The sequence below is a fragment of the Panthera uncia genome (genome assembly GCF_023721935.1).
Source record: "Panthera uncia isolate 11264 chromosome A1 unlocalized genomic scaffold, Puncia_PCG_1.0 HiC_scaffold_17, whole genome shotgun sequence".
Classification (NCBI taxonomy): Eukaryota; Metazoa; Chordata; class Mammalia; order Carnivora; family Felidae; genus Panthera; species Panthera uncia.
This window is the reverse complement of record NW_026057577.1, coordinates 124116540-124141749: the sequence shown is the minus strand read 5'-3', so window position 1 is coordinate 124141749 and position 25210 is coordinate 124116540. Positions and strand designations below refer to the sequence as shown.

The window sequence follows — 25210 nt, the reverse complement described above, 5'->3', positions numbered from 1 at the left end:
CTCCCATTATCCATGAAGGTGGGTCTGGATGGATACCTGGTGTGACCTCAACTGGCAAAGCCACACTAGGATGTCAACCAGCTGGAGATGCTGGAAGCCCATGTTCCTTTTTTGACTTCTGACTCCTGGAGCTGGCCACCTCATTGCTCCCCCTATTCTCACGTGGGATCAGTGCACTGGAATAAGACCCCAGAAGTTTCTACCCCAAGGGACTCAGTTTTTCAGCTTAGGGGAGACCACAAAACTAGTTCCTAGAAACTACTCTCCAGTTTAAGAGGACACGTTGAATAAGGTTACTGAGGGCTTTTTGCTATAGTCTGGGGTGTTTCTCCAGCCTGGCAGTGATCTCAGCAACAGAACAAAAGTCAGGCAGCCCCTAACTTTGGATGTAGGGCCCACAGCAATCTACTAAATGAAAGACGGAGAATTTGTGTCAGTCCTGCCATTGGAGGTTCCTTACCTTATTTTTTGTTTTGTCTTTAATCTTGCAGGATTCCAAGGTATCGTGTCCAAATGTTTTTCTTGCTTTTTCACACCTTTGAGCTTGAGGTGGTTGCAAAATAGCAGGTCTTAGAACATGTTCGGAATGTTTCACGGGACCTTAAAAGAACAGGATTCGAGAGTCAATATATCTTTAGGGAAATACTTCTTCCTCCATATTTTGACCAATGTAACCCTTATTTTCTAAAGTCATCATTAAATGAGGGGTTAATGTTAATTAACCAAAGTCAAAATAGCCAATGAATTGGTTAGTGCTTACTTTTGGCCTAGATTTTACCCAATAACCAGTCATTTTGACCATGGGACTTGGCTTACCAAATATATTTTTTTCATGTTTTGTCACTGGGTCCTACCTCCATACCCCAACACACACACACACAACAAATTAAAATATAAATGGTAAAATGTAAAATTTCAGAGGTTCTTGTAATAAACTACATACCTTGTTCTGCACTGTTCATATCAACATTCCTTTGCACATGAGTTGATGTCATAAAAACATTGTTTTTCTTCACTGTAAGAAAAACAATTTAGAAAAATTTAAATCTAAGAGAGTGTCAGTTTCTACATGATTTGGGTTTTAACAGTCCTGTCTTAAGCTCACCAGTAGATGTCACTGTTGGCAGTGTGCTGAGAAGGCAGGTGGGCTAACAATGACTGATGGCAGTGAGTTTTGCCACATAGTTCTGTTTGCCTTCAGAAATATAAGTGAAAATTGGGCCACTAATGGAATAGGCGGTCTTCTCTAGAATCATAAAAATGAGTACTGAAATGAGTACATATTATGAAATCTGATGATAGTGATCCCTATGTGTACGTTAATATGTATTTCTTATAAAATGTTATGAACCTATTAGCAAATTCTGCCCCTTTCTCTACCCTGGTGATACCTACAGACAGAAGATGACTGTTATGCTAGGTGATTTTTCTATGAGGTGTGTTCATAGTATGAAGAATATGGTGGTAGCTGAAAATACAGAATTACTGTACATTTCAAAGAGATCATCTCTTGGTTGCAAACTGCAGAAACAGCAACCTTCGAGCATTTGATTAGTGGAAATGAGAAAAGAATAAGAATTGCTTCTTCTAAGTATTATAACATATTATAAATGTTGGGGTAGAATTGCTTCTCTAATTCAAAGTGCAACTAAATGGTTTATGATCTTTATTATTGAAAACGAGCACCAAAGGGCCGTATAAAGTTGTACTATTTTTCTCCATTCCAACACCACCAACATACTGCACAACATAAAGTGGAATGATGTTTACTGATATCAATGTTCTTTAGTCTTTTTGTGTATGTATGTCTAACTTAAGATACTAATAAATCGAAACAGTTATTCAGATACTTACAGCCATTCCTTTATTTTATGCACAAATACAATAAAACAAATTCTCTAGGCTAGGACCCCAATTCCTCTTAATGTCTGTAACTTGTCAGTGAGGTTTAAATGGGGTATATTGAGCTAGAAAGTATTTCTTCTGTATCTGAAAGGTATCTGACATATATGTTGCTCAGCCATGCTTGGAATTATTAATAAGAATATAAATTCGTTAGTTTGAGAACTCTGTGGCTCTCAGGTAGAGAGGGATCAGTTGAAAGGAAGTGAATAGTTTGTATTTTTTTAGTTTCTTAGTGGCAAGATTAACTTGGAAAAGGCAGCTGGTTGTTCAGTAGAAACAAACACAAAAAGAATATAAATCATAATTTTTATGTAGAGAATGTTCCAACCATCTCAAATATTTTGTAATGATAAAACAGATCTAATTAGCAAAGCACTACAAATTCCAAATCAAAAGAAGTAATGTTTTAATTAGTGAAAAGTTTAAAAGGGATCATATTCTAAACCTTAGAATATCATCTAAAGCATAAACTTTAGAATAAGAATCTGAAGCATAGCTGTATATTTTGAGTACCATAGCTACCATGAACCATACAGATGCACAATAATAAGTGAAATAAAACAAGTTACTTTGTATGGCTGCCTTACAGAAAATATTTTTATCATAAACATGAAATCCTAAAAAAATTCAAGTTCAAACTTTCTACCAGAAACAAACAGGATTTGTGGAGTTGGGATTCATAAGGCATTCTTCTAATCATACTTGGCTAAGGGCTCTATTTTATTTTCCACTAAAATGCCAGCATTTTATAATAGCTGAGTAAGAAAGTTCACCATCAACGAGAATGGATTTTGAAAAACCAGAGTGTCAGGCTTGAAGTTCCAGAAGCTGTTTATTACCTGGCCCAGAAGGAGGGAAGGTCGGGAGGTCAGTGAAGGATGATGATCTCATTCGATTCTGGGACAAGGCTGATGCTAGAAGCAAATTGCAAACTAAAGTCAGTAAGGAGGTTGGTTTTTGTGTGTCTTTTTATTTGAACTTCTGCTGTTTCAGAAAAATTTCTAAATCACTAATTTAGACAAGATTTTGTATGTTTATCAGTAGAAATAAAATGTGGCTGTGGTGAGAATTATAAATTAATTTCTATTCGGACCAATAAATATCAGAGTACTCAGCACGTGTAAGATACTCTATCAGGCAAGAAGATGACCCCCAGGAACTCACAGTGGGAAGCAGACACGCACACAAATAGCTGTAGTACAAGGCAGGGGGCAATGCGGTCATTTATAAAAGGGATCACCAATGAGCTTTGAGTGGAGAAGAGAGGCAAACTAAGTTATGGATTTACTCCGAATACGTACACGATGAAGTTCTTAAAGTGTTCTTTTGAAGGCAAACATCTGTTTGTTTAAGTAGGTGGTTACTTAGGGAGAAATGGCAGTTTCCTCTAATTACAAAGCTAATGCATACTTAATGCAGACACTTTGGAAACACAACAAAATATAAAGAGTGGGTAGAAAACCCCAAATCACCTGTAATCCCATTACCTAAGACAACCACTGCTGACATTGTGGCTTATGTCCTTTCCATCTTTCATCCAATGTTGATAAATTGAATTTGTACATAGTGACTCACTATACAATCCATTTTTAGACTGCTGTTTTCATACAGCAATTTATTACATTTTTTTTTAATGTTTATTTTTGAGAGACAGAGCACGAGTTGGGGAGGGGCAGAGAGAGAGGGAGACACAGAATCTGAAGCAGCTGCAGGCTCTGAGCTATCAGCACGGAGCCTGACTCAGGGCTTGAACTCACGAACCATGGGATCATGACCTGAGCTGAAGTTGGACACTTAACCGACTGAGCCACCCAGGGGCCCCTCATACAGCAACTTATTATAAACATTATCTGATGGGTAGACTTTTAAAACATTTTCCATGTGGAAGGTTTCTCAGTAATTTCACACTCGGAGTAAACATAACAGTGAACGGCCAACAGTCAGGTCTATACCTACCTCCTTGAGACTGAAGATGTGTAGTATGCAAAGTAAAAGATGAAGACCGTACGCGCTTTCTCAGAAAACCATTAGACTCTGTAAGAAATTCAATGTGAAGGGTAAAATTGCTTGGATAACAAATTATCCTCAAGCAAAGATATGGAAAGGCAAATAGAATTACCTCTTGCCTACATAGATCATCATCTGATAACATGTTAACTCCTGAAGCACAAGTTTAAATACTGGGGGTAACAGCTTGGTGATTATAAAGCAGTAGGCATATCATCCTAGTAAGAACAATTAGAAACAAGTGGCTTCAGCAAGAAACTGCATACGAATTTTGAGATCGTACAGAGAATGTTTTTGGCAGGTTGAGACACAGGCAATGGAGAAACAAGGGAGTTTAGTGTCACTAGGGTCAGGTTCTCAGGACCTACATGTCATCTGTCAAAACAAAAGCCACTCTCCTTTCATGTTTAAACACAAGAAAAACCATTACATTTTACACAGTTGTTGCCACATGTCTACATGCTTGTGCTTGCTTATTTTCTTTGTATGCAGATTGATTTTGAAATAAGGATGTAAGTCATTACCATGTTCTGCTGCTTCGTACAGGGTGTCTTCTGCAGGTCTCTGGAAAGAAGCAAAGCTGTCAATGAGAGCTGAGTACTTGCTGATTTTAGGTCAGAATTCCACCCTGTCACTTGATCAGAGAATTCTCAAAAGCCAGGTCTATTCAGATGGGCCAGGTTAAAGCCACTCACCTTTGCTCACTAGGTATGTATTCAAGAAAAAGCAAAGTCTTCGTAGAGCGGTTTTGTATTTCAGTGACTGCAGAATTGCTTGCGGGAACTGATTTAAAAGTTGGTTGGTTTTGAAACACCAACTCTCAAGATTCTGAAGCGGTTGGCCTGGGGTGGGGCCCAGGAAACGGACTTTTCGACAAGGGCTTGGGGTTGAGCTTTTCTTTAGTTAGTTTTGTGGGTGGTAGGGTAAATGACCTGGCATAAGCAAGAACAAATAACAAGAAAATCCTAATCAAGCTAAAGAGAAAACCCATGAATCTTATCGTTCGTCTTTCAAAGCAGTGGCTTTTAGTTACGAGGCTGAAAAGGCAGATAAATTCTTCAAGATCCCTTTTAAATCAAGTATCAGAGTTTAGAACTTATCTGATACCCAGTTTTAAGCTAGGTCAGTGGTGGAGACCCACAAGGAGTCTCAGTCCTCCTGACCTCTTTCAGTCCTGCCCCTTTCCAAGTCACTCCAAAAAACCCTATAATTTTGGTAAAAATGGTATGTTATTCATAGCTTCAAGACAAGGCCTCTGGCCTCCCATTTCAGCCGAATTGCTGCCAGTAAAAACCGACTATATAAATATTCTGGAGGCACTACTCTGCTAAGTAAAGAACAAGAGCCTAAACTAAGGCAGCAATGATATTTAGTAACAGCAGCTTCTTGAGAGATAATTTTCTTGGTCAAAGTGAAAATCAAACAAAGAAAAGTAGCTTCGTCTTACCTTAAAAGTTTGTTCTCTCTTTGCAAAAACAAATATTGGCTGAGCAATGACAGATTTTTCTGTAAAAGGAAAAGAACAGGTAAAAAGTCAAATCATATTCTGACATTTCTAACACCAACTACGAGTATTTGAAGATTTTTTGTTTTGTTTTGTGTTTTTCCCTGCCTTTAGGTAAAATCCAAACTGTGTTTACATGGACACTAGAACTTGCATATTTACAAATGATTTTCAGTTATTTACAGATATAAATAGTTGGGGAAAGTGATAATAATTTGTTTCCACAAATAGTGAGCTCATCCCATTAAAGAACACACTTTAAGTGTTTAAGGAAAACAAAGTATAATTACCTGCATTTAGAATATCATTAGGGCATAATGATTAACATGTTTACTTTTAGAATGAAAAACCACAAAGGGCTGAAAAATGTCATCTAAGAACAGTTCTTCTACTTGGGTTGGATCTCAAGTAGATCCTTAGAATAATCCAGAAATAACGCATACTTCCTTGATTAGAGGAAAATACTTGCCATGTTTTAAATATTTAAACTAAGAATCAGTCTTGTTAAAAAAAAATGTTTCTACATTTTGAGAGAGAGAGAGAGAGAGTAGGGGAGGGGCAGAGGGAGAGAGAGAGAGAATCCCAAACAGACTCTGTACTGTTAGCATGTAGCCCAATGTGGGGCTGGAACTCATAAACAGTGAGATCGTGACTGAGCCAAAATCAAGAGTCAGATGTTCAACTGACTGAGCCACCCAAGGTGCCCCTAAAAATCAGTCTAAAACAGTGTTGTAAAGTAGATAAACTTTGTCTTCAGCCCCATTGACCTTATTAATCTTTTATATTTTCCTATTTTAGGTAAGACAATGGAGAGAAACTCATTTATTCTAGGGTGTAAATGAGGGATAACAGATTTAAATATCAGCACTCCAGAATTCTTAGGGAAAATGACATGTTTGTTAAGAGCTTGGGCTCTGTAGTTAGGGAGGCTTGTGTAGCACTAATTCTTGGGGAAATAATATGTTTGTATCTTTAGTTTCTTCATCGGAAAACAAAATGAAGACTACAACAGTACTTACCTCTCAGAGTGTATGTGGCAATGGATTTTTAGATATAATTGCTTAGATTTTTACAAGACAAAAAAAAAAGCTTTAAAGAAAGAATATTAAATATATGGCACGCCACCAATCCTTAGCTGACATTGACCACTTAAGACAACACTTTCTTTTTTAAATTGAAGTAAAAATGACACTTTCTTAATGAGCCCAAATATGATCTCAGAATTTTTCTCATTATAGGTTTTCAATAGCCATTACCAGTATATTGTCCTGGCATACAAGCCAAGGTAATTTGCCATCCCTGGGATGAATAAATAAAACTCTCACTGAGGAGTTTCAAGGAACTGCCAATTACATTTTGTTATATGCCAGAAAGGGGTTCTCCAGTTCCCCATATTTGAATCCCGTAAGAGAGTGTCAAAACTCTGCCAGGCCACTCTTGCCAAGCTCCTGGGGCCCTATGACCTGGGGGTACTTCTTGTGGTCCACGGAGATAACCTGCTCAGTTTTTCATGCAAGTTTTTTACTGCACTGTCTGTCCTTGGAACCAAGTGAGTCCCAGCAGAAAATACTCAAGAACATACTGGCAGTCCCATCCACATGAAACTATGGTTCAATTCTTTATTCCTTCTCAAACAAGCTCCTGTTCAGCAATTATATTAGAGTTAAGAAATGAGAACTCCAGTGACTTTGAAAGAAAATAGGCTTCGTGAATGTGTAGGGGAATACTTATGAAATGGAATTATAAATCAGCCTCTTCTAAACCAAACTTAGGATAGTTATGCCTAAAATAGCATGATGAGGCCTAATTCTAGACAAATAACACGTTGACTTTCCCTCAATCAAAACATTCAGCTAAACACAGGCAAAAGCACTCTTCAATGCAGCATTAAGGAGGAAATCGTAAAGGGTTACTTGCAGCTTGGAGAACATATGATAAAGTAAGAATGTCACTTTTATTCATTAATTCAACAAATATTCGTTGGGCATCCTTTCTGTGCCAGGCATTGTGCTGGGATGTAGGGATACATTGTCTGATTGAAGGTTTATTAGCCTCAGCATAGCCACCCTCTCTCCCTGACTCGGCCCAGCACATAAGTTGCAAAGCAGATAATCTCCATACCTCCTCTTCCATCTGGATTCTGTTCCCCCCTTCCAAGCAGTTCTTTTGGCTCCAAAGCCAAAGCCAAAGGTAAGCATTTATCCAGCCGTCGGGTCCATAACAGTTTTTTTACTTAACCCAGTAGGAAATTTTCAAAATAAAAGCAAGGTTCTTATGATTTTCTAATTTTAAGTTTATGCTTTTTTGCTTTATAGTGTATTCATTAATCGCTTCTCGGCCTTTTGGCTAAGATCAAGTGTGTAATGTATTAATTAATCAATCCATTTATTTAAAAAAAATATATGTATTGAGGGTTGACCATGTACAAGCCACCTTGCAAGGCAAGAGAGAGAGGATCAGTGGTACAAGATGAGGCTGAAGGTGAGTAAATATAAACTTTTCCTCCTTCTAATATGTACCATAATTCCCCTCTCCCCCAGTTTCAGGTGGGTCATAAGGCCTTGTCCCTATCCTTTATTTTCATATGTTTCATCAAAACGTAACTGGAGGATTTTCCCAATGAATCATCTCAGAGAAGGAGGTTCAAAAGGATCTGCAGAGCCAAAAGCAGATCCAGAAGAGGAGAAAGACACTGAGCACGGAGCACCCCCAACTCAGAGTCCCAGCGGGGACAGGACCAGCACCCTTAGGGGCCCCAAATTTCTACTACACAGCAGAGTTCTGCGGACCGCCTCTTGCTGCGTTGGGATTTGGGGAAAGGTGAACACTGAATCCTCCACACTGGATAGAACCAGGCTGCCCTAGCCGGGGCCAGAAAGGTTGTGGAAACGGACTTGGCAGGAAAGAGAGTGGCAACAACCCCTCCCACTGAGAGGCAGGTGATGCCAAATGGGTCACCTCTTAATTGCTACCAGGACTGGAATTATCCACTTGGGCTGCAGCCCTGGCAGGTCCTGCCTTTTCCTCTCCCTTTCTTCCTGGACCTATCCACATGTCTGCCACATCCTCTTCTCTAATTTCTTCTCCTTGTGCACTGTCTTAGCCCAGGCTCCAACATTGTTCATTATGCCCCTGTCCTCTCCACCCTCTTTGACTTGTGTCCAGCTCTCTAACTGGTCAAAGCATGGATTTGGGAGCTCGGAAGGCAAATAGTCCTAGAACTGTATTTTTTTTTTAAATTAATCCAAGCCTCAGTTTTATGATCTGTGTCTCTGTGTATATATTTTAAAAGCTTGTCATGAGGCTTGAAGCAATGTATGCATATAGAAGCATCTCGTACAGCTTCCTCCTCAAACCCATTTGGAACAAAGCAGAACCATCTATCATCTATCTATTCTCTATATTTGCACACATCTCTCTATATATCCAGATATTTACAGTACATTCCAGTATCTATTTGCCTATCATCTATCTATCTAGCATCATCTATCCATCCATACATAAACATATAGCAATATATCAGACCACAGGTTGCACAGGAGACATTCAATAAAAGTGAGATTCCCTGTCCTCTTCCCCTCCAGTCCGATATTACCTGTGGGTACCCTGTGACTCTTGTTAGTCTGAGGGAAATGCCTCATTGTTCCTCAAAGATCTTTCTTTTTCCTTTCATTCATTACCATATTCTTATCCCTAGTTTTCTTCCTCATTTCTCTTCATCGAGCCCCTATCTTTCTTCTTCTTCTTTTAATGTCAGGAGCACAGCCTGAATTCAGGCTGTGGTCCATACAGAGTTTTAGAGATTGTTGGTCAAAGTGTGGTCCAGGTAGACCAGAAGCATCACTGGGTGTTTGTTAGAAACAGAAACTCTCAGGCCCACCCCATACCTACAGAATGATCGTATTTGACACGATCCCTAGGTGATGTATACATATGGTTAAGAGGTAGTCCTAGAAAGCACCTCCAGGTCTCTGTCACCTGATACCACATTTAGGAAGATGGCAGTGGAGATTCCTGGAGTCAGTGACTAACTCTCCAGATGTTCTGAGTAACCTGACAATTAATGAGAAAAGGATTGCTACTCAAACCCCATACTATGATTATGATTCAGTGTAAGCTGAAGTTAAGGGCTATTCAGAAGACTTCAAAAGAAATCTCTGTAGTAAGGATATTAAAATATTGACACTGATGCTGAAATCAGTCATTCAGATATTTTGCTTGAAGCCATTAATGATTTCCTCTCAAATGCAAAAGTTTGTTTGCTGTTTTGATATGTCTGAAATCTGACGTTGGTGTCCCTGAAAAAAAAAATGTTTTTGGAAAATGTCTTGGCTTGAGATTATTAAATGTTCATTAAAATGTTCATTTCTGCGAGGCAAAAAATTAGGCTGGAAGCATAAACTACATCAAAAACATTGCCATAGTACTAGGATTCTTCACCAAAAATTTGAAACCTCTGAAGTTTCAACTCTAAAAATGAGATCTTCTGTAGAAAAAATAGGCAAATCATAGCAAGTGACCTTAGTCTCTGTATGGAACCCCAGAAAGAAGAGACACAGAGGGTCTGAATCATAATCTTGATTTTTGTAAAAAGAAAAAACAAACCTCAACATTATATTAAAATATTCCAAGACATTTTTATTTTTTTTTCATGTTTATTTATTTTTGAGAGAGAGAAAGAGAGAGCACAAGCAGGGAAGGAGCAGAGAGAAAGGGAGACACAGAATCCAAAGCAGGCTCCAGACTCTGAGCTGTCAACACAGAGCCAGACACAGGGCTCAAACCCATGAACCGCGAGATCATGACCTGAGCCGATGTCAGAGGCTTAACCAACTGAGCCACCCAGGAACCCCTCCAAGACAGTTTTAATAAGGGCAAGTGGCAGCCCCAGAAGAAAAAGGAATCTGCCAATTTATGAGGGAAGCACTAGCATGAGATATTCTGTACTTATTTCTAGCCCTACACGGAGGAGCTCAATAAAAATGCAAGAAGAATGAAATAACAAATTACCCACCATCATATAAAAAACTATGTCTTTACAGAGGGGGTGGTAGGGCCACAGAGTGACACTATTAACTGTGATGGAACACTCTTGGTTCTATTTTATGAGATGTTTTGTACTGAGGTGAAGTAAAATAACCAGGACCCCAGAGGAAAATAGAGGCAGTTTACACAAGAAGTTTCCAGGCTGATTCACAAAGCTACTAGCTCAACTTGAGACACAGGATGAATGGATCCTGCTGGAAGCATTCCAGTACTGGTCATTGCTGCTAAAGCAATAACCAATTCTGTGTACTATAAATATAAAACTGTTATAGTAGTACAGTATATGAAGTAGAAGGGAAAAACACTCAGCCTTTCAACTAACGTCTAATTTGTTTGAGCTGCTTTAAGTTCTTGTTGAAAATGAAGTTATGAAACTGCCAACTCTAAGAAATCGAGCATTTCTAGTTTTGATTCATTATGAGAAGCCCACACTAGAGACAAAAAATCAACATTAGAACAGAAAAAGAAAGCTACTCCTCTTCTCGTCAATACCACGCTGATAAAGAAATCACTCATTTTCAGAATGGGAATCATTTCATGATAGGAAATCGGAGAAGATGAGAAAACTCTCTCTCAACCCACTGAACACAACCATCATCACCCCGAGTTTGCCCAAGCCATCCTATTTTCTGAACCCATCTGCTTCTCATACTGATAGTGTTCAAGGGATCTGTTCATCGTAAGTTCTAAAGAGTCTAGACACTTTCCTCCCTTGGTTTGTACATCGGTCTAGATGTATACACAGACCAACTTTGGAAAATCAAGGCATAGAGATAATAAAAGTCTTTGATGTGAGCAAGAAGCAAAAAGACTCAGACTCTGTGTCAAACATGGCCCTTGCTACCATTCTGGAGGTAGGACCAAGCCCTCAGAATTCCGTGTTGAATGCATTCACCCAACCTCACCTCTAAACTGTGCTGCTTAATTTATAATCCAGTTATGTGCGGTAGTGGGCGATAGCCAGTGAATTAATTTCACTTGCATTTTAGAATCTGGAGATTTATAGCAGCAGGAATTCAACTGAAGAAAATTTCCTATTTTTCAAAATCACTTCACTAATGCCTGTGTAAGTAGAGAGGTTCACAGATTAAAAAACAAATAATTTTAATTAAGTCATGTGGTATAGAACATCTGGCAAAATCACTCTGTCAATCAAAACACAATGGTGAGGGGTAAAAATGGCTTTATAATTTTGAGAGTGTTCTGTAATTGACCCCAAAAGATACGGTCATCATGTGTAGTATGCTTTATATTTGGGGGTGAGTGGTGACCTTTTCAATAGGTATCATAGCATACGCCATTAAATTTTACTATTATTCCAGTGTCAAAACTGGAATTTCTTTCTTAAATTATTAAATTTAAGAAATTTCTTTTTTCGTTTCTTTTTAAATTCTTTTTTTTAATTAAAAAAAAATTTAATATTTTATTTATTTTTGACAGAGAGAGAGCCAGAGCATGAGTGGGGAAGGGGCAGAGAGAGGGAGACACAGAATCCGAAGCAGGTTCCAGGCTCGGAGCTGTCAGCACAGAGCCTGATGCAGGGCTTGAACCCATAGACTGCGAGATCATGCCCTGACCCGAAGTCGGATGCTCAACCGACTGAGCCACCCAGGCACCCCGACTTTTTAAATTATTTCTTTTTTTCATTCTTAAAGACAGTAGCTACTATATGATATGCTTATGCATGTCACGACTAATCTTTATCCTTTTGCCTTTTGTTTAACTTAATATGACCTTAAGAAGTAGTATAAAAGGTTGGACCTTGGTGACCTCCCATGATGCTTCTTTTATGCACTGGGGTAATTTAAAGACTTCCATTTCCATCCTACTTTACCTATTGTAAGCAGATTTAAATATATTAGTTTTTGGTGACTCAATGAATGCTTACTAAGTTCCGGAATGCGTGGTTTTAAAAAATCCAAGCTTTGTTGGAAAAGAGACCTGGATTCAAATTCCATCTCCTGAATTTACTAACAATAAGCCAGGGCAGGGCATTTGATGCTTCTGAGCCCAGGTTTCCTTGTCTGTAAGACGGAGATAATAAAACATACTTCACAGAGTTGCAAGGTAACAGAGGTGAAACACCTGGCACGTACGAAATGCTCAGTAAGCTGCCGCTCTTACTGCATTATAGGATTCTCAAAAAGTAGGTTATTAGACCCTTGTGCTTATGAGAAAAGAAAGCCTCTAAAATTACAGGATGTGCCTGAGACCAGACAGCTAATATTTGGGGACTAAAGCACGGGAGAGATTTTTCCTGTAAGAAAGGGTCCCTCCTGGCTTCCATTGTGAGTTAAATGACTACTTGACAGCTTCCTCTCTTCTGAAGTTGTGATGTGCCTGGGCTCTGAGGGTTCTCCTGCTTCCATGGTTTGTAAAAGCCTCGTTGAGATGTGGCCACAGACTGCGTCAGTCTAGCTGCACTTTGGTTTTGCCCTCTGTAAACACTGTAAGATGCTTCACTTGGTCTCACCATTTTCTCTTCGTATTCTGACCAAAGAGGTTTGTTTTGGAATGTCGGCAGGCAAATGGCATGGTGAACCTTGCCATCTAAAATCTTCTTGTCAATATATATATATATTCAGCCACTGACGAAAATAACCCAGACGAATGTATTACTTTGGACAGAGCATACCCATTTCTCCATAATTTGAAGGTGCTATTTTGTTTATAAATAAAGCTATGTTGTGATAAGGTTACTTGCAATCTTTGATTACTTGAATATGTGTCCCAGCAACAAACATGGGACTTCCGGATGGAGGATGCTAAAAGGGGCTGTTTGCCCTTCTCTAAACTGTTCCTTCATTTATGCACATGGGGTAATAAAGATGTGGAATCTGTCATAGGATGTGCTTGGTCAACTTGGTACCATTTGGAAATACATATTTCATTTGACAGCATTTATGAATTACATATTTTCCCCTCAGAATAACTTGCAGTGTGAAACTGCTTCCATATGTTAGAAATGGGTCTCTCCATTTTGCTGAGGGAGGGGGAACAGAAATATAGTCAAGGTTTTATGACATGTTGAAGATTAATATTGACCAGGCACATCCACAGGTTTAAAATGGTATCTCTTTATTTTAAGTAATTCTCTAGCATTTCTGTACTGCTAAAATTAAAGAGGTGATTCTGACACGAAATACCATATTAGTAAGAAGTCACTCTTCACATAGACTATTAATAAATCAATATGGCTGAAGCGTAGCTTCATACACTGAATTCAGATAAATTTAAGCTCTTCCTCTTCACTAAAGAAACACACTATTTTTAAATTCCTTCCTAGATTCCAAGGACACAGACCGGATGGAGAAGTTTGATTGCGGCTTCTTCTAATTCCAAATCTCTTTTCCTTATTCCTCTTTGTCCTGAGGCTTTGAGCAAGCAGGAAAAAAAGGCTCCTTGTTTTCTTGTTTCCACAAGACTAAATGGATGTTGTTCCCCTGAGAACAAGATGTTGGAGGCCTAGGCCAGAAGAAAGGAGCAAGAACTGCCCACCCAAGGAGCTCACAAGCCCAGAAGGCCCAGACCTCATTCTCTTCTTGGGAATTCACAGAAGCCGGCAGGCGGCCATTCATCGTCACTGAAATGCCCTGCTGGCCCTCGGGCACAGAAATGAGCAGGAATACAGCAATGCCGGCCGCAGATACCTTATTGCATTGATTTAGAGCTAGTTTGGCAGAAGTCAAGGCCAGGTAGCAATTTGTAAGCCTTACCAGAAACATTTTGTTCATCATGCTAAAGAAAACTATAAGAGAAAAACTTTCACTTTTCAAACGTATACGACTTGAAGAATTCTCAAGAAAACTGAGAACAAGCCTTTAAATCTATTCATTTTCTTTCCTTCAAGTTTTCATGATCAGTGAACTATTGTGATAAGTCCAAAAGAAAGGATTAGAGGAGATCCTGTAATCAATTCATTTCTTTTAAGTGTTTTTTTTTTTTTATTGTGGGAAAATATACATAACATTTTACCATTTTAACCATTTAAAATGTACGGTTCATTGACATTACGTATATTCACACTGATGCGTAACTATTACCACCGTCCATCTTGGAACTTTTCCATCATCCTAAACTGAAACTCTGTATCCACGAAGCGCTATTTCCCCATGTCTCTCTCCCCAGAGCCTGTGTCACCACACTCTACTTTCTTTTTTTTTTTTAATTTTATTTTTTATTTTTTTAATTTACATCCAAATTAGTTAGCATATAGTGCAACAATGATTTCAGGAGTAGATTCCTTAGTGCCCCTTACCCATTTAGCCCATCCCCCCTCCCACAACCCCTCCACTAACCTTCAGTTCTCCATATTTATGAGTCTCTTCTGTTTTGTCTCCCTCCCTGTTTTTATATTATTTTTTCCCTTCCCTTATGTTCATCTGTTTTGTCTCTTAAAGTCTTCATATGAGTGAAGTCATATGATTTTTGTCTTTCTCTGACTCGTTTCACTTAGCATAATACCCGCCAGTTCCATCCACGTAGTTGCAAATGGCAAGATTTCATTCTTTTTGATTGCCGAGTAATACTCCATTGTATATATATACCACATCTTCTTTATCCATTCATCCATCGATGGACATTTGGGCTCTTTCCATACTTTGGCTATTGTTGATAGTGTTGCTGTAAACATGAGGGTGCATATGTAGCACACCTGCATCTCATGGATAAATGCCTAGTAGTGCAGTTGCTGGGTCGTAGAGTAGTTCTATTTTTAGTTTCTTGAGGAACCTCCATATTGTTTTCCAGAGTGGCTGCACCAGCTTGCATTCCCACCAAACCACACTCTGCTTTCTGACTCTGTGGATCCACCTGCCCTAGGACACTTTGTAGAAGTGGAATCATGCAATCTGTGTCTCTTTGTACCTGACTTACTTCACTTAGCGTATCTTCAAGGTTCATCCGTGCTGTAGCATGTATGAAGAATCTCATTGCTTTCTAAGGCTGAATAATATCCCGGTGTATGTATGTAGCACATTTTGGACCTTTTTTTTTTTTTTTTAATCAGCTTTTCTTCATTTGCTTCTTCTCCTTTCTTTGCTCTCAATTGGCTGCATATTTCTCTCTAGTGCCTGGTTCCTCGCTTCTCCGCGCTTTTCCCTTCCTCCCTCTTCCTGTTTCTCCTTCCCCTCCCTCGTATACTCATCATTTTCTCTACCTGCTTAATACTAAGATTATTACTCAAGTAAATACTCTTTCTGTGGGTATTTTTAAATAAGGTACAACTCAAGTTTATTTTGTCTTAATTTTTTAATGCATTGTAGATACTTTTTATTATGCTGGCCCTTTCTTCATAACATTCTCAAACAAATGTAGAAGTATAGTACCGGCTCTTTGCACTAGCTATTAACTTTGAGTAAGTCACTTCTCTCCTCTGCTTTCAGTTTTCTAGTATGTGAAGATCCATTGCCCTAAGTGGAGTTTAAAGCTCGAACACTCAGTAATTTAGGAATATTAATCACTTGGATGAACTTTTGGGGAAAAAGTATTGATTTACTAAATAAACATTAATAGCCTGCTACGAGCAAAGTAAAAGACAATAACAATATTGTGAATTTAAACCTTAAAATATAAGAAATGTTTACAAAATTAGAAAGACATCGGCACATCTATTATGGGTGTTTTTTGAAGATTTGTTTTCTAAATCTTTATGCTTTTTTTCTCTTTTTATTTGTAGCTAGAGCTTTCTGCAAGTCCCTCAAAATCTACTTTGTTTCAGCCTACGATCAAAACAATCACCTCTACTAATTAATTTTAGCGTATTCAATTTTCAGAAAGAAAAATGGCAACTAATACCAAAACTAATCCACACTTGAATCCATACTTCATACATGAAGTTCCTTATGACAAAGTCGGTCTTGTTGAACGAATAGACCCTCATAATCTGTAGCTCTGGTATATGTCTTACTCACACTCAATTTATAAAAACACACATACACATAAATCCTTATCTGTGACTTCATTTCTCTGCAAGTCAACTACAGTTTAACACAGACAGGCCTAGACCAAAATGGTCCTTTTCCATCAAGTCTCCCTGCTTTACTCTTTTTTCTCCAGATGGTAACATACCTTCTTGTCATGAACTACTTCCTTTTATCAGAACAAGAAAGGATTTGGAGCCAATTATTGAAACCAGTCATTACAGATTCCTACTCAAGAGGGACAATCCAGTTACTAAGCTGTCATGTCCGGAGACTTGGTACTTTCTCTGCATCTGCTGAGGGAAAGGAACTTGTGTCCTGTTATAAAGCCCATTCTGCAGTGATACGGGAGACTTAGAAAAATCTTTTCGCTCTCCCGTTCGAGTATATAGGTCAGTTTCCATTTCATCAGTTACAGTTTAGCCTCTGTCTCCTTCTGGCTCAATTCACAGATGCATGTTTCATGCTCTTTGATGGTTTAGTATCAAAAGGTATCTTCCGACTATCATCATCTCTTGTCAGTAATCTAGATCTCACTCTTATGACCTCGTGCTTATTTATTGACCATCTACATAGGGTGAGATATCTGATCATTGGGTAGAAGGAATGCAGCTTTTTACTGGATATGAGTATTTACTGCATTTTGAATCCTGCCTTTGGTTATTATGCTAGCTTTACCAATAGATTTCATTAAAAAGCAAGTCAGGTGTGAAATTTACCTGGCCTAAATGTTAAGATTTCAAGTCAAGTTAATGATTTAATATAATGAGCACTTTGAGCCAGCACTTTATTCTGAATAGAGTCCCCAGTTTAAATAAAAAAGTGAGTTATATTGGGGCGCCTGGGTGGCTCAGTCGGTTAAGCGGCCAACTTCGGCCCGGGTCATGATCTCGCGTTCCGTGGGTTCGAGCCCCGCGTCGGGCTCTGTGCTGACAGCTCAGAGCCTGGAGCCTGTTTCGGATTCTGTGTCTCCCTCTCTCTGACCCTCCCCCGTTCATGCTTTGTCTCTCTCTGTCTCAAAAATAAATAAACGCTAAAAAAAAAAAAAAAAAAAAAAAAAAGTGAGTTATAGTAATGACTATTGCTTAGCCTCTGTTTAATTTGGACTTTTTGATACTTCTTATTTATTTTGTTAAAATCTAAATCATCTCTCCAAGGCCATATTGGCCCAGTTCCAAAAGTGGTACATTGCAATCTTTCACACTTCGTGCAGTTTAAGAAACATATATCATGCAAATATTTAAATTTCAGTGAAAACTGCTAGCCCAGTAAGCAGGCCACCTGCTCTGATCTGATGTGTTTGCACTGATACTGCTGCATTTTCTTACCTATTATTTTACAGTTAAATACCCCTTTTGGGAGACATTTGGATGTGGTGAGCGGTTTACATACAGATCAACTGGTGACTCGAATAGCAACACATTTAAAACTGAATGACAAACTGAGTTCAAGGGCCAGCCATCACTCAGATCGTTTGCAGGTACTTAAATGAGCCCACATGAGAGGAAGGAAACTCGGGCTATAGCACAGGCTCTGGAGTTTTTGGGTTAGGATGACATATGACAAAATATGATTTGTTTACCGTTGACATGTAGTGCTGTGAGTGGTTTCCAGTATAAACTCAGTTTACTGCTCCCAAAGAACTTGCACAACACCGTTGAGGAGACAACATCAAAATGAATGAAAGAATTGGGGGCAAACCACAGAATCTTGGTTTTGAAAGGGATCTTGCAGTTGCCCTAGCAGAATTTTCCATCTGAGATGTCTACAGCATCCTCAGGAGATGGCCTTCCATCACACAGCATAAGGGTTAGAATCTATGCTACTGCCAGAGCTTACCAGCCCATGCGCGGCAGCGTACTGCTGTATGAGCTGCACATGTGCCAAGCCCTTGGTCCTTCGCCCCATAGACCAGCCTCTTGGCTTCACCCCCCAAATGTCGTACAGTTTCAGATTCATCCATGTGGTTATGTGTAACCGCAACTTACTGCTTTCTACTCCTGGGTAACATTCCAGTCTACGGACATACCACAGTTGGCTTATCCATTTACGGGCTTATGTACATTTGAGTGGTTCACATGTTGGAGCTCATAGGTATAAAATCTGCCATGAACATTCTTCTCTAAGCTTTTTGTTTTTCATTCCTCTTGGGAAAATACCTAAGAATGTGATCGGTTATCATAGGGTAGGCGTAGATTTAACGATAAAAGAAATTGCCGGACTATTTTCCAAAGTGGTCGTATCACTTTACAGCAATACATAGGAGTTCTGATTGCTCTACAGTCTCTGCAACACAGTATCATTGGCATTCTTAATTTTAGCCATTCTAGTGAATGGGAAGTGATATCTGACAGAGGTTTTAATTTACATTTCCCTGATGACTAATTATGTTGAGCATTTTTTGATGTGATTCTTAGACATTTATATGTCCTTTTTCTAAAGTGTCTGACAGATTGTTTGCTTATTTTTTAATCAAATTGTTTATATTGAGTTCTTTACATATTCTGATTACAAGCTTTTTTTCCAGATCTATATATCACAAATGTTTTCTCCCAGTTTCTCTTTAAAAAAATTTTTTTTAATGTTTATTATTTTGAGAGAGAGACAGACAGAGCACAAGCAGAGGGATGGGCAGAGAGAGAGGAAACACAGAATCTGAAGCAGGCTCCAGGCTCTGAGCTGTCAGCACAGAGCCCTACACGGGGCTTGAACTCACAAATTGTGAGATCATGACCTGAGCCAAAGTCAGAGGTTTAACCAATTGAGCCACCCAGGCACTCATCTCCCAGTTTCTCTTTTCTTGTATTAATGTAATCTTTTAAAAAACAAATATTTTTAATGTTGGTAGTCTAGTTTATCTATTTTTTATGGTTAGTACTTTCTGTGTCTGTAAAAATTACCTGTTCCAATTTATGAAAATATTTTCCCGTGTTTTTCCTTCAGAAGTTTTACAGATTAAGCTTCTGTGTTTTCATATTTCATCTCAAATTAATTTTTGTGTGAGGTGAGTAATGAGGGCTATTTGTTCCAGGGGTATTACAAAAAGTAGTATCTTTTCCTTCTTTGAACTATCTCGATATCTTTGTCAAAAACTGGCCAAAAATGAGTGAGTCAATTTCTGGGCTCCCTCTTCTGTTTCAATAATAAATTTTCTAACTTTATACCAATATTATACCATCTTGATTATTATAAGTTGAAATCCAAAGCATAAGTTATCAAATTTGTTCTTCTTTTTCAAGATTTTAGCTATTTTAGGTCCTTTGCATTTCCTTATAAATTAAAGATTAGCTTGTCAAGGAAAAAAGAGTCTGCGGGAATTTTGATTGAGATGGCCTTGACTCTCTAGATCAATTTGGGGAGGGTTAATATCTTAATAAATTGAACCTTCCAATTTATGTATTTAGTTCAATCTTCTGTAGCTTTTCTCTACAATGTTTGTTTTAAGTGTACCGGTCTTGCACATCTTTTGTTAATAACTCCTTTACTATTTTTTTTTATAAAAAATGTACTACTAAAAGAATACTTAAAAGTTTTCAACTTCCAATTATTCTTTGCTAATATATAGAAATACGGTTGTTTTTAGTATACTGACTTTGTATGCTGTTATCTGTGATCTTGGTAACTCACTTATTAGTTGTAGTATTTTTTTTTCTTTTAATTGATTCCTAAAGTTTTTCCTATACCAGCTATCATTCATCTGTGAATATAGTTTTACCTCTTTATTTCCAAAATATAAAACTTTTATTTTTTTCTTTTTCTTTTTTAAAAAAAATTTTTTAATGTTTATTTATTTCTTTTTTTTTCTTTTTTTTTTTTTAACGTTTATTTGTTTTTGAGACAGAGAGAGACAGAGCATGAACAGGGGAGGGGCAGAGAGAGAGGGAGACACAGAATCGGAAGCAGGCTCCAGGCTCTGAGCCATCGGCCCAGAGCCCGACGTGGGGCTCGAAGTCACGGACCCTGAGATCGTGACCTGAGCTGAAGTCGGACGCCTAACCGACTGAGCCACGCAGGCGCCCCAATGTTTATTTATTTCTAAGACAGAGACAGAGCATGAGTGGGGGAGGGGCAGAGAGAGAGGGAGACAGAATCAGAAGCAGGCTCCAGGCTCTGAGCTGTCAGCACAGAGCCCAACACGGGGCTCGAACTCACAAACCATGAGATCACGACCTGAGCCGAAGTCAGATGCTCAACCAACTGAGCCACCCAGGCACCCCTATTTCTTTTTCTTAACCTAGTACATTGGCTAAGACCTTCAGTCCTATTCCATAATGTTGAATAGAAGTGACTATAGTGGACATCCTTGGTTGCTTCCCAATCTTCATAGGGAAGTATTAAGTCTTTCATTGACAATGAAAGCACTATACTAGCTGTCAGTTTTTTGAAAATGTTCTTTTTGGGTTGAGGAAGTTCCTTTCTATTCTAAATCCTTTTGGAGTTTTTATGTGAGTGGCTGTTGATTTTTTTTTTTTTTTTGGTGTCTTTCTGGCACAGTGTTATTCATAATATTCCTTTATTATCACTCTAATAGCTGTAGGATCTATAATGACACTCTATATCATTCCTGATATTGGTAATGTTTTGGGTTTTTTTTTTTTGTAAAAATTAGGAGTTTATTAATTTTATTAATGTTTTCAAAGAAATAGCTTTTGGGAATCAGAGATGAGCAGAATATTTCCTTCTAGTTTTGGTTTTAGGAATAGGAAAAATGAAGGTTTGTTTTGTTTTTGTTTTTTTAAGCCCAAATTCAGAAACATAATTAGGGATGGCTTTGGCCAGTAATGGCTTAAAAATTTTTTTCATACCATAAAATTTACCATCTTACTCATTTTTAAGCACATAGTTCAATAGTGCTAACTGATTCACACTATTGTGCAATCTCTAGAACGTATTCATCTTGCAAAACTGAAACTCTATACCATTAAATAATAACTCCCTATTCCCCCTCCCAGCCCTTGGCAACCCCCATTCTGCTCTATGTCTCTGAAAATGACTACTCTAGCAATCTCATATGAGTGGAATCATATAGTATTCATCTCCTTGTGACTTGCTTGTTTCATTTAGCATAATGTCCTCAAGATTCATCCATGATGTAGCATGTATCAGAATTTACTTTCTTTTTAAGGCTGAATAATATTTTCTTGTATATATATATATATATATATATATATATATATACACACCACATTTTGTTTATTCACTTGTCAATGGAAAGATGTGCTTTAACCTTTTGGCTGTTGTAAATAATGCTGCTATGAGCATTGGTGTGCAAGTACCTGTTTGATTCCCTGCTGTCACTTCTTTTGGGGATATACCTGGAAGTAGAATTGCTGGATCACATGGTAATTCTATTTGTAGTTTTTGAGGAATTGCCATACTATTTTCCAGCAAATGCACTATTTTCCATTCCCACCAGCAGTGTATAAGAGTTCTAATTTCTCCACATTCTTGCCAACACTTGTTATTTTCTATTTTTTTTCTTTTGATAGTAGCCATCCTAATGAGTGTGAAGTGGGAAAATGGAGTTTAAACCATTATATATATATTTCAGATCCTCATAAATGTGCCATCTATTAAGAAAGCTTAGTGGAAAGAATTCCTGCACTGAGTGGGAGCTTGAATATGATCAAATCTAATAGAATATGAGTTCTCTCCTTTCTAGTTATTTTTAAATGGTCTATATTTGTTTCCACCAATTTGTGCCTTTAAATGTGAGTAATGGGGGGGGGGGGCGCCTGGGTGGCTCAGTCGGTTAAGCGGCCGACTTCGGCTCAGGTCATGATTTCGCGGTCCGTGAGTTCAAGCCCCGCGTCGGGTTCTGTGCTGACATCTCAGAGCCTGGAGCCTGTTTCAGATTCTGTGTCTCCCTCTCTCTGACCCTCCCCGGTTCATGCTCTGTCTCTCTCTGTCTCAAAAATAAATAAACGTTAAAAAAGATTTTTTTTTTTTTTAAATGTGAGTAATGGTTTTGTAGATAGAACAAAACTCATTTGAGCCACTTTGAGGTTCCCTTTTGGTGGAAGAAAAACAAAAATATGTGCAGGGTTCCTTCCTCTGATCCTCGTTTATTTAGCCATGTATCACCCAAAAGATGTCATGTTGTCTATGCCATTTCACTGTTTTAGAATCACAAAGAAGGAAACCTAATACAAATCTATTTTGAGAAGCATAATGTGTGTATCTCACATTATCTTTTCATATAAAAGGCATTATTTCATTGTTTGCCACCACTGCGTTTCCTTTCTCATGGTTGTATCTTCATTCCTTAGCACTTAAATTTTTTAAGTGTTCTAAATTAAGTATATTCATAAATGTTCACAGAGTATTTTCAAGGGAAATAGTGCATTTGCGGCAATCTGAATATAATTTGTGTTTTATGGTTTAGACTCAGAGCAAATTTGGTCTCACAGTAAACATGCCCCACTTAGCCTTTATATTTATATTTACTAAGTTCAAAGCTAAATTAAGTGCCTTCTGAAACCCTCAAGAGGAGTGTGGCCAAAATACACAGAATGAGGATTAATGCAGCAGGGTCACAATATTATGGAGTCAAATCACTTTTTCGTTCACCCAAAAAGTTGAAAAAGTACCATTAGCTGAGTTCTTATTACTGAATTCCTCAAAAAAGCACATGACAGAAAATAAACTTGGGCAGAAAAACTTGCATTTCTGGTGTCTAATATAGCTCGCAGCTCTTGGTTAAAAACTGTACTGAATAAATAAGTGGTTGAGGGCGTTAATTTGTGCTCCTTGACTTGCAGGAAACTGTCTTAATATTAAGAAAAGAATTCATCCTGAAAATGACAGCCAAAATGTGATGTAATAAAGAATAGATCTGGTTTTAGCTCTCCATTCCCTGCACAGAGCTTGAAAAACCCTCTGAATTTCCTAACTGATGGCCATTTGTCTTTGTTATGCTAACGAGGAAACTCAAGGGAGAGGCTGGCCACACCAAAAAGAACAAGGTTGTATAGGGTTGGACCTTCTAGCCCTACTTTCCATTTCCAACCTCCAGAGAGGGAAGAGAGACTGAAGCCAGAGTTCAATCATAGTCACTGATTTAATCAATCATGCAAATGTAGCGAGATCCCATGTGGAAACTCTGGACACCATGCTTACTGGAGCTTCCTGGCTGATGATCTTACTGATGTCTTGAGAGAGTGGGATACCCTGACTCCATGTGCTCAGAAACCCCCGACACTTTGCCTTATGTATCTGCTCAGCTGGCTGTTCATTTGTATCCTGTATAATAAAATGGTAATCATAAGTATAGGGCTTTCTTGAGTTCTGTGAGTCATTCTAGCAAATTTTCAAACCTGGGAGAGTTGTGGGAAGCCTTAAATTTGTAGTCATCCAGGCAGAAATGGAGGTGGCTTGGAGACACCTGAAATTTGTAGCTAGCATTTAAGTGGATCGGTCTCTTGAGACTGAGCCCTTAACTTCTGGAGTCTTCATTAACTCTGGATAATGACAGAATTTAATTAAATTGTAGTACACCCAGTTGGTGTCAGAGCAAGAAAAATCAGAAGGAACACTAATGCATCTTGAATATCTGCAGAGAAGTTTCTCTGATATGGATCAGTAAAAAAAAATTAAACATTGCATCTCAAAAATCATGGATTTTATGAGATAGCTATATATGAGCATGAGCAGGGGAGGGGCAAAGAGAGAGGGGGAGACACAGAATCCAAAGCAGGCTCCAGGCTCTGAGTTGTCAGTGTAGAGCCCAATGCGGGGCTCAAACTCACAAGCTCTGAGATTGTGACCTGAGCTGAAGTTGGACACTTCACCAACTGAGTCACTCAGCTGCCCCTGGATGATATTTACATTTAAACTGGTGGATTGTGAGTAAAGCGGATTGCCCTCCAGAATGTTGGTGGGTCTCATCCATCAGCTAAAGGCCTGGATATAAAAAAGACTGACCTGCCCTGAGCAAGAGGGAATTCTGCCAGCAGACCACTTTCAGATTTCAACTGTAATGTTGGTCAGCAATTTGCCTGGGACTCCAGCCTGGTGGCCCACACAGTGCATTTTGGACTTGCCATCTTCCCTAATTGTGTGAGGCAATCTCTTAAAATAAATTTTGATCTCTCTCTATCTACACACACACACACACACACATCCTAGAGATTCTGTTTTTCTGGAGAACCTTGACTAATACACTACCTCACCTGACTATTGTAAGAATTAAATAAGATAATGTATTGAGAATTGTGTAATTTTTAAAGCATTCTAAACATTTACTTTGTGAATTTTAAAGTATATAAACATAAATATGGTTTGTAAAACATAAGTATGGTTAAGTCTACCTCGCACATGTAATGTGAACTGAACTTTGTTGAGGCTTTGTAGACATATAAGTTAATGTTTATAAATGTGATCTCAGATCAATGTTATAGATAAATGGATTTGAACTATCACAGAAGAATCTATAAAGACAGCAACAAGTAGGGAGAGAAGCCTACTGGATTCCTGTGCTGGACTGTTTAGCATCTGCTGCTGTAGAATGTAAATACTATGGGGACTGGAAACCATAGTTTAGTTGGCTTGGTTCAACTGATGTACCATGTCTGGCACAGTGCTTTGCATAGTCGTCGTTCAGATAGTTGCTAAACAATAAGTGACTTTTATCTAAATGATCACCCAAAAAGTACAATTTTATAACATAAAGCACTTCAGCATATAGCAGGGAGGGTTAGAAAGTACCTATGTGTTGAATCTGGTTATGCCCTCTGAGGAGTTAAATGCCAATTAATCATGGTCTGTATATTAAAAAGCTGGAACTTTGGTGTGGTTGGCGGGGGGGGGGGGGGGGGGGGGGGGGGGG

At 38.4% G+C, this 25210-nt stretch overlaps 1 protein-coding gene and 1 pseudogene across 2 annotated transcripts in view; one reads left to right on the top strand and one right to left on the bottom strand.

Annotated features, from left to right (window-relative positions):
* Positions 1–25210, bottom strand: part of RANBP3L (RAN binding protein 3 like) — a 46313-nt gene that overhangs the window by 17665 nt on the left and 3438 nt on the right. The window contains exons 2-7 of one of the 2 annotated variants that reach the window (XM_049648160.1): positions 5360–5418; positions 4437–4476; positions 3862–3939; positions 2745–2819; positions 944–1015; positions 461–600 (exon numbers count right to left, since the gene is read on the bottom strand). In XM_049648160.1, coding sequence (XP_049504117.1) covers positions 461–600; positions 944–1015; positions 2745–2819; positions 3862–3939; positions 4437–4476; positions 5360–5418 — 464 coding nt within the window. Of the gene's footprint in view, positions 1–460; positions 601–943; positions 1016–2744; positions 2820–3861; positions 3940–4436; positions 4477–4607; positions 4901–5359; positions 5419–25210 lie in introns of those variants that run through there. The other variant, XM_049648161.1, reaches the window with a different exon arrangement.
* On the top strand, positions 7743–7854 carry LOC125935924 (uncharacterized; annotated as a pseudogene).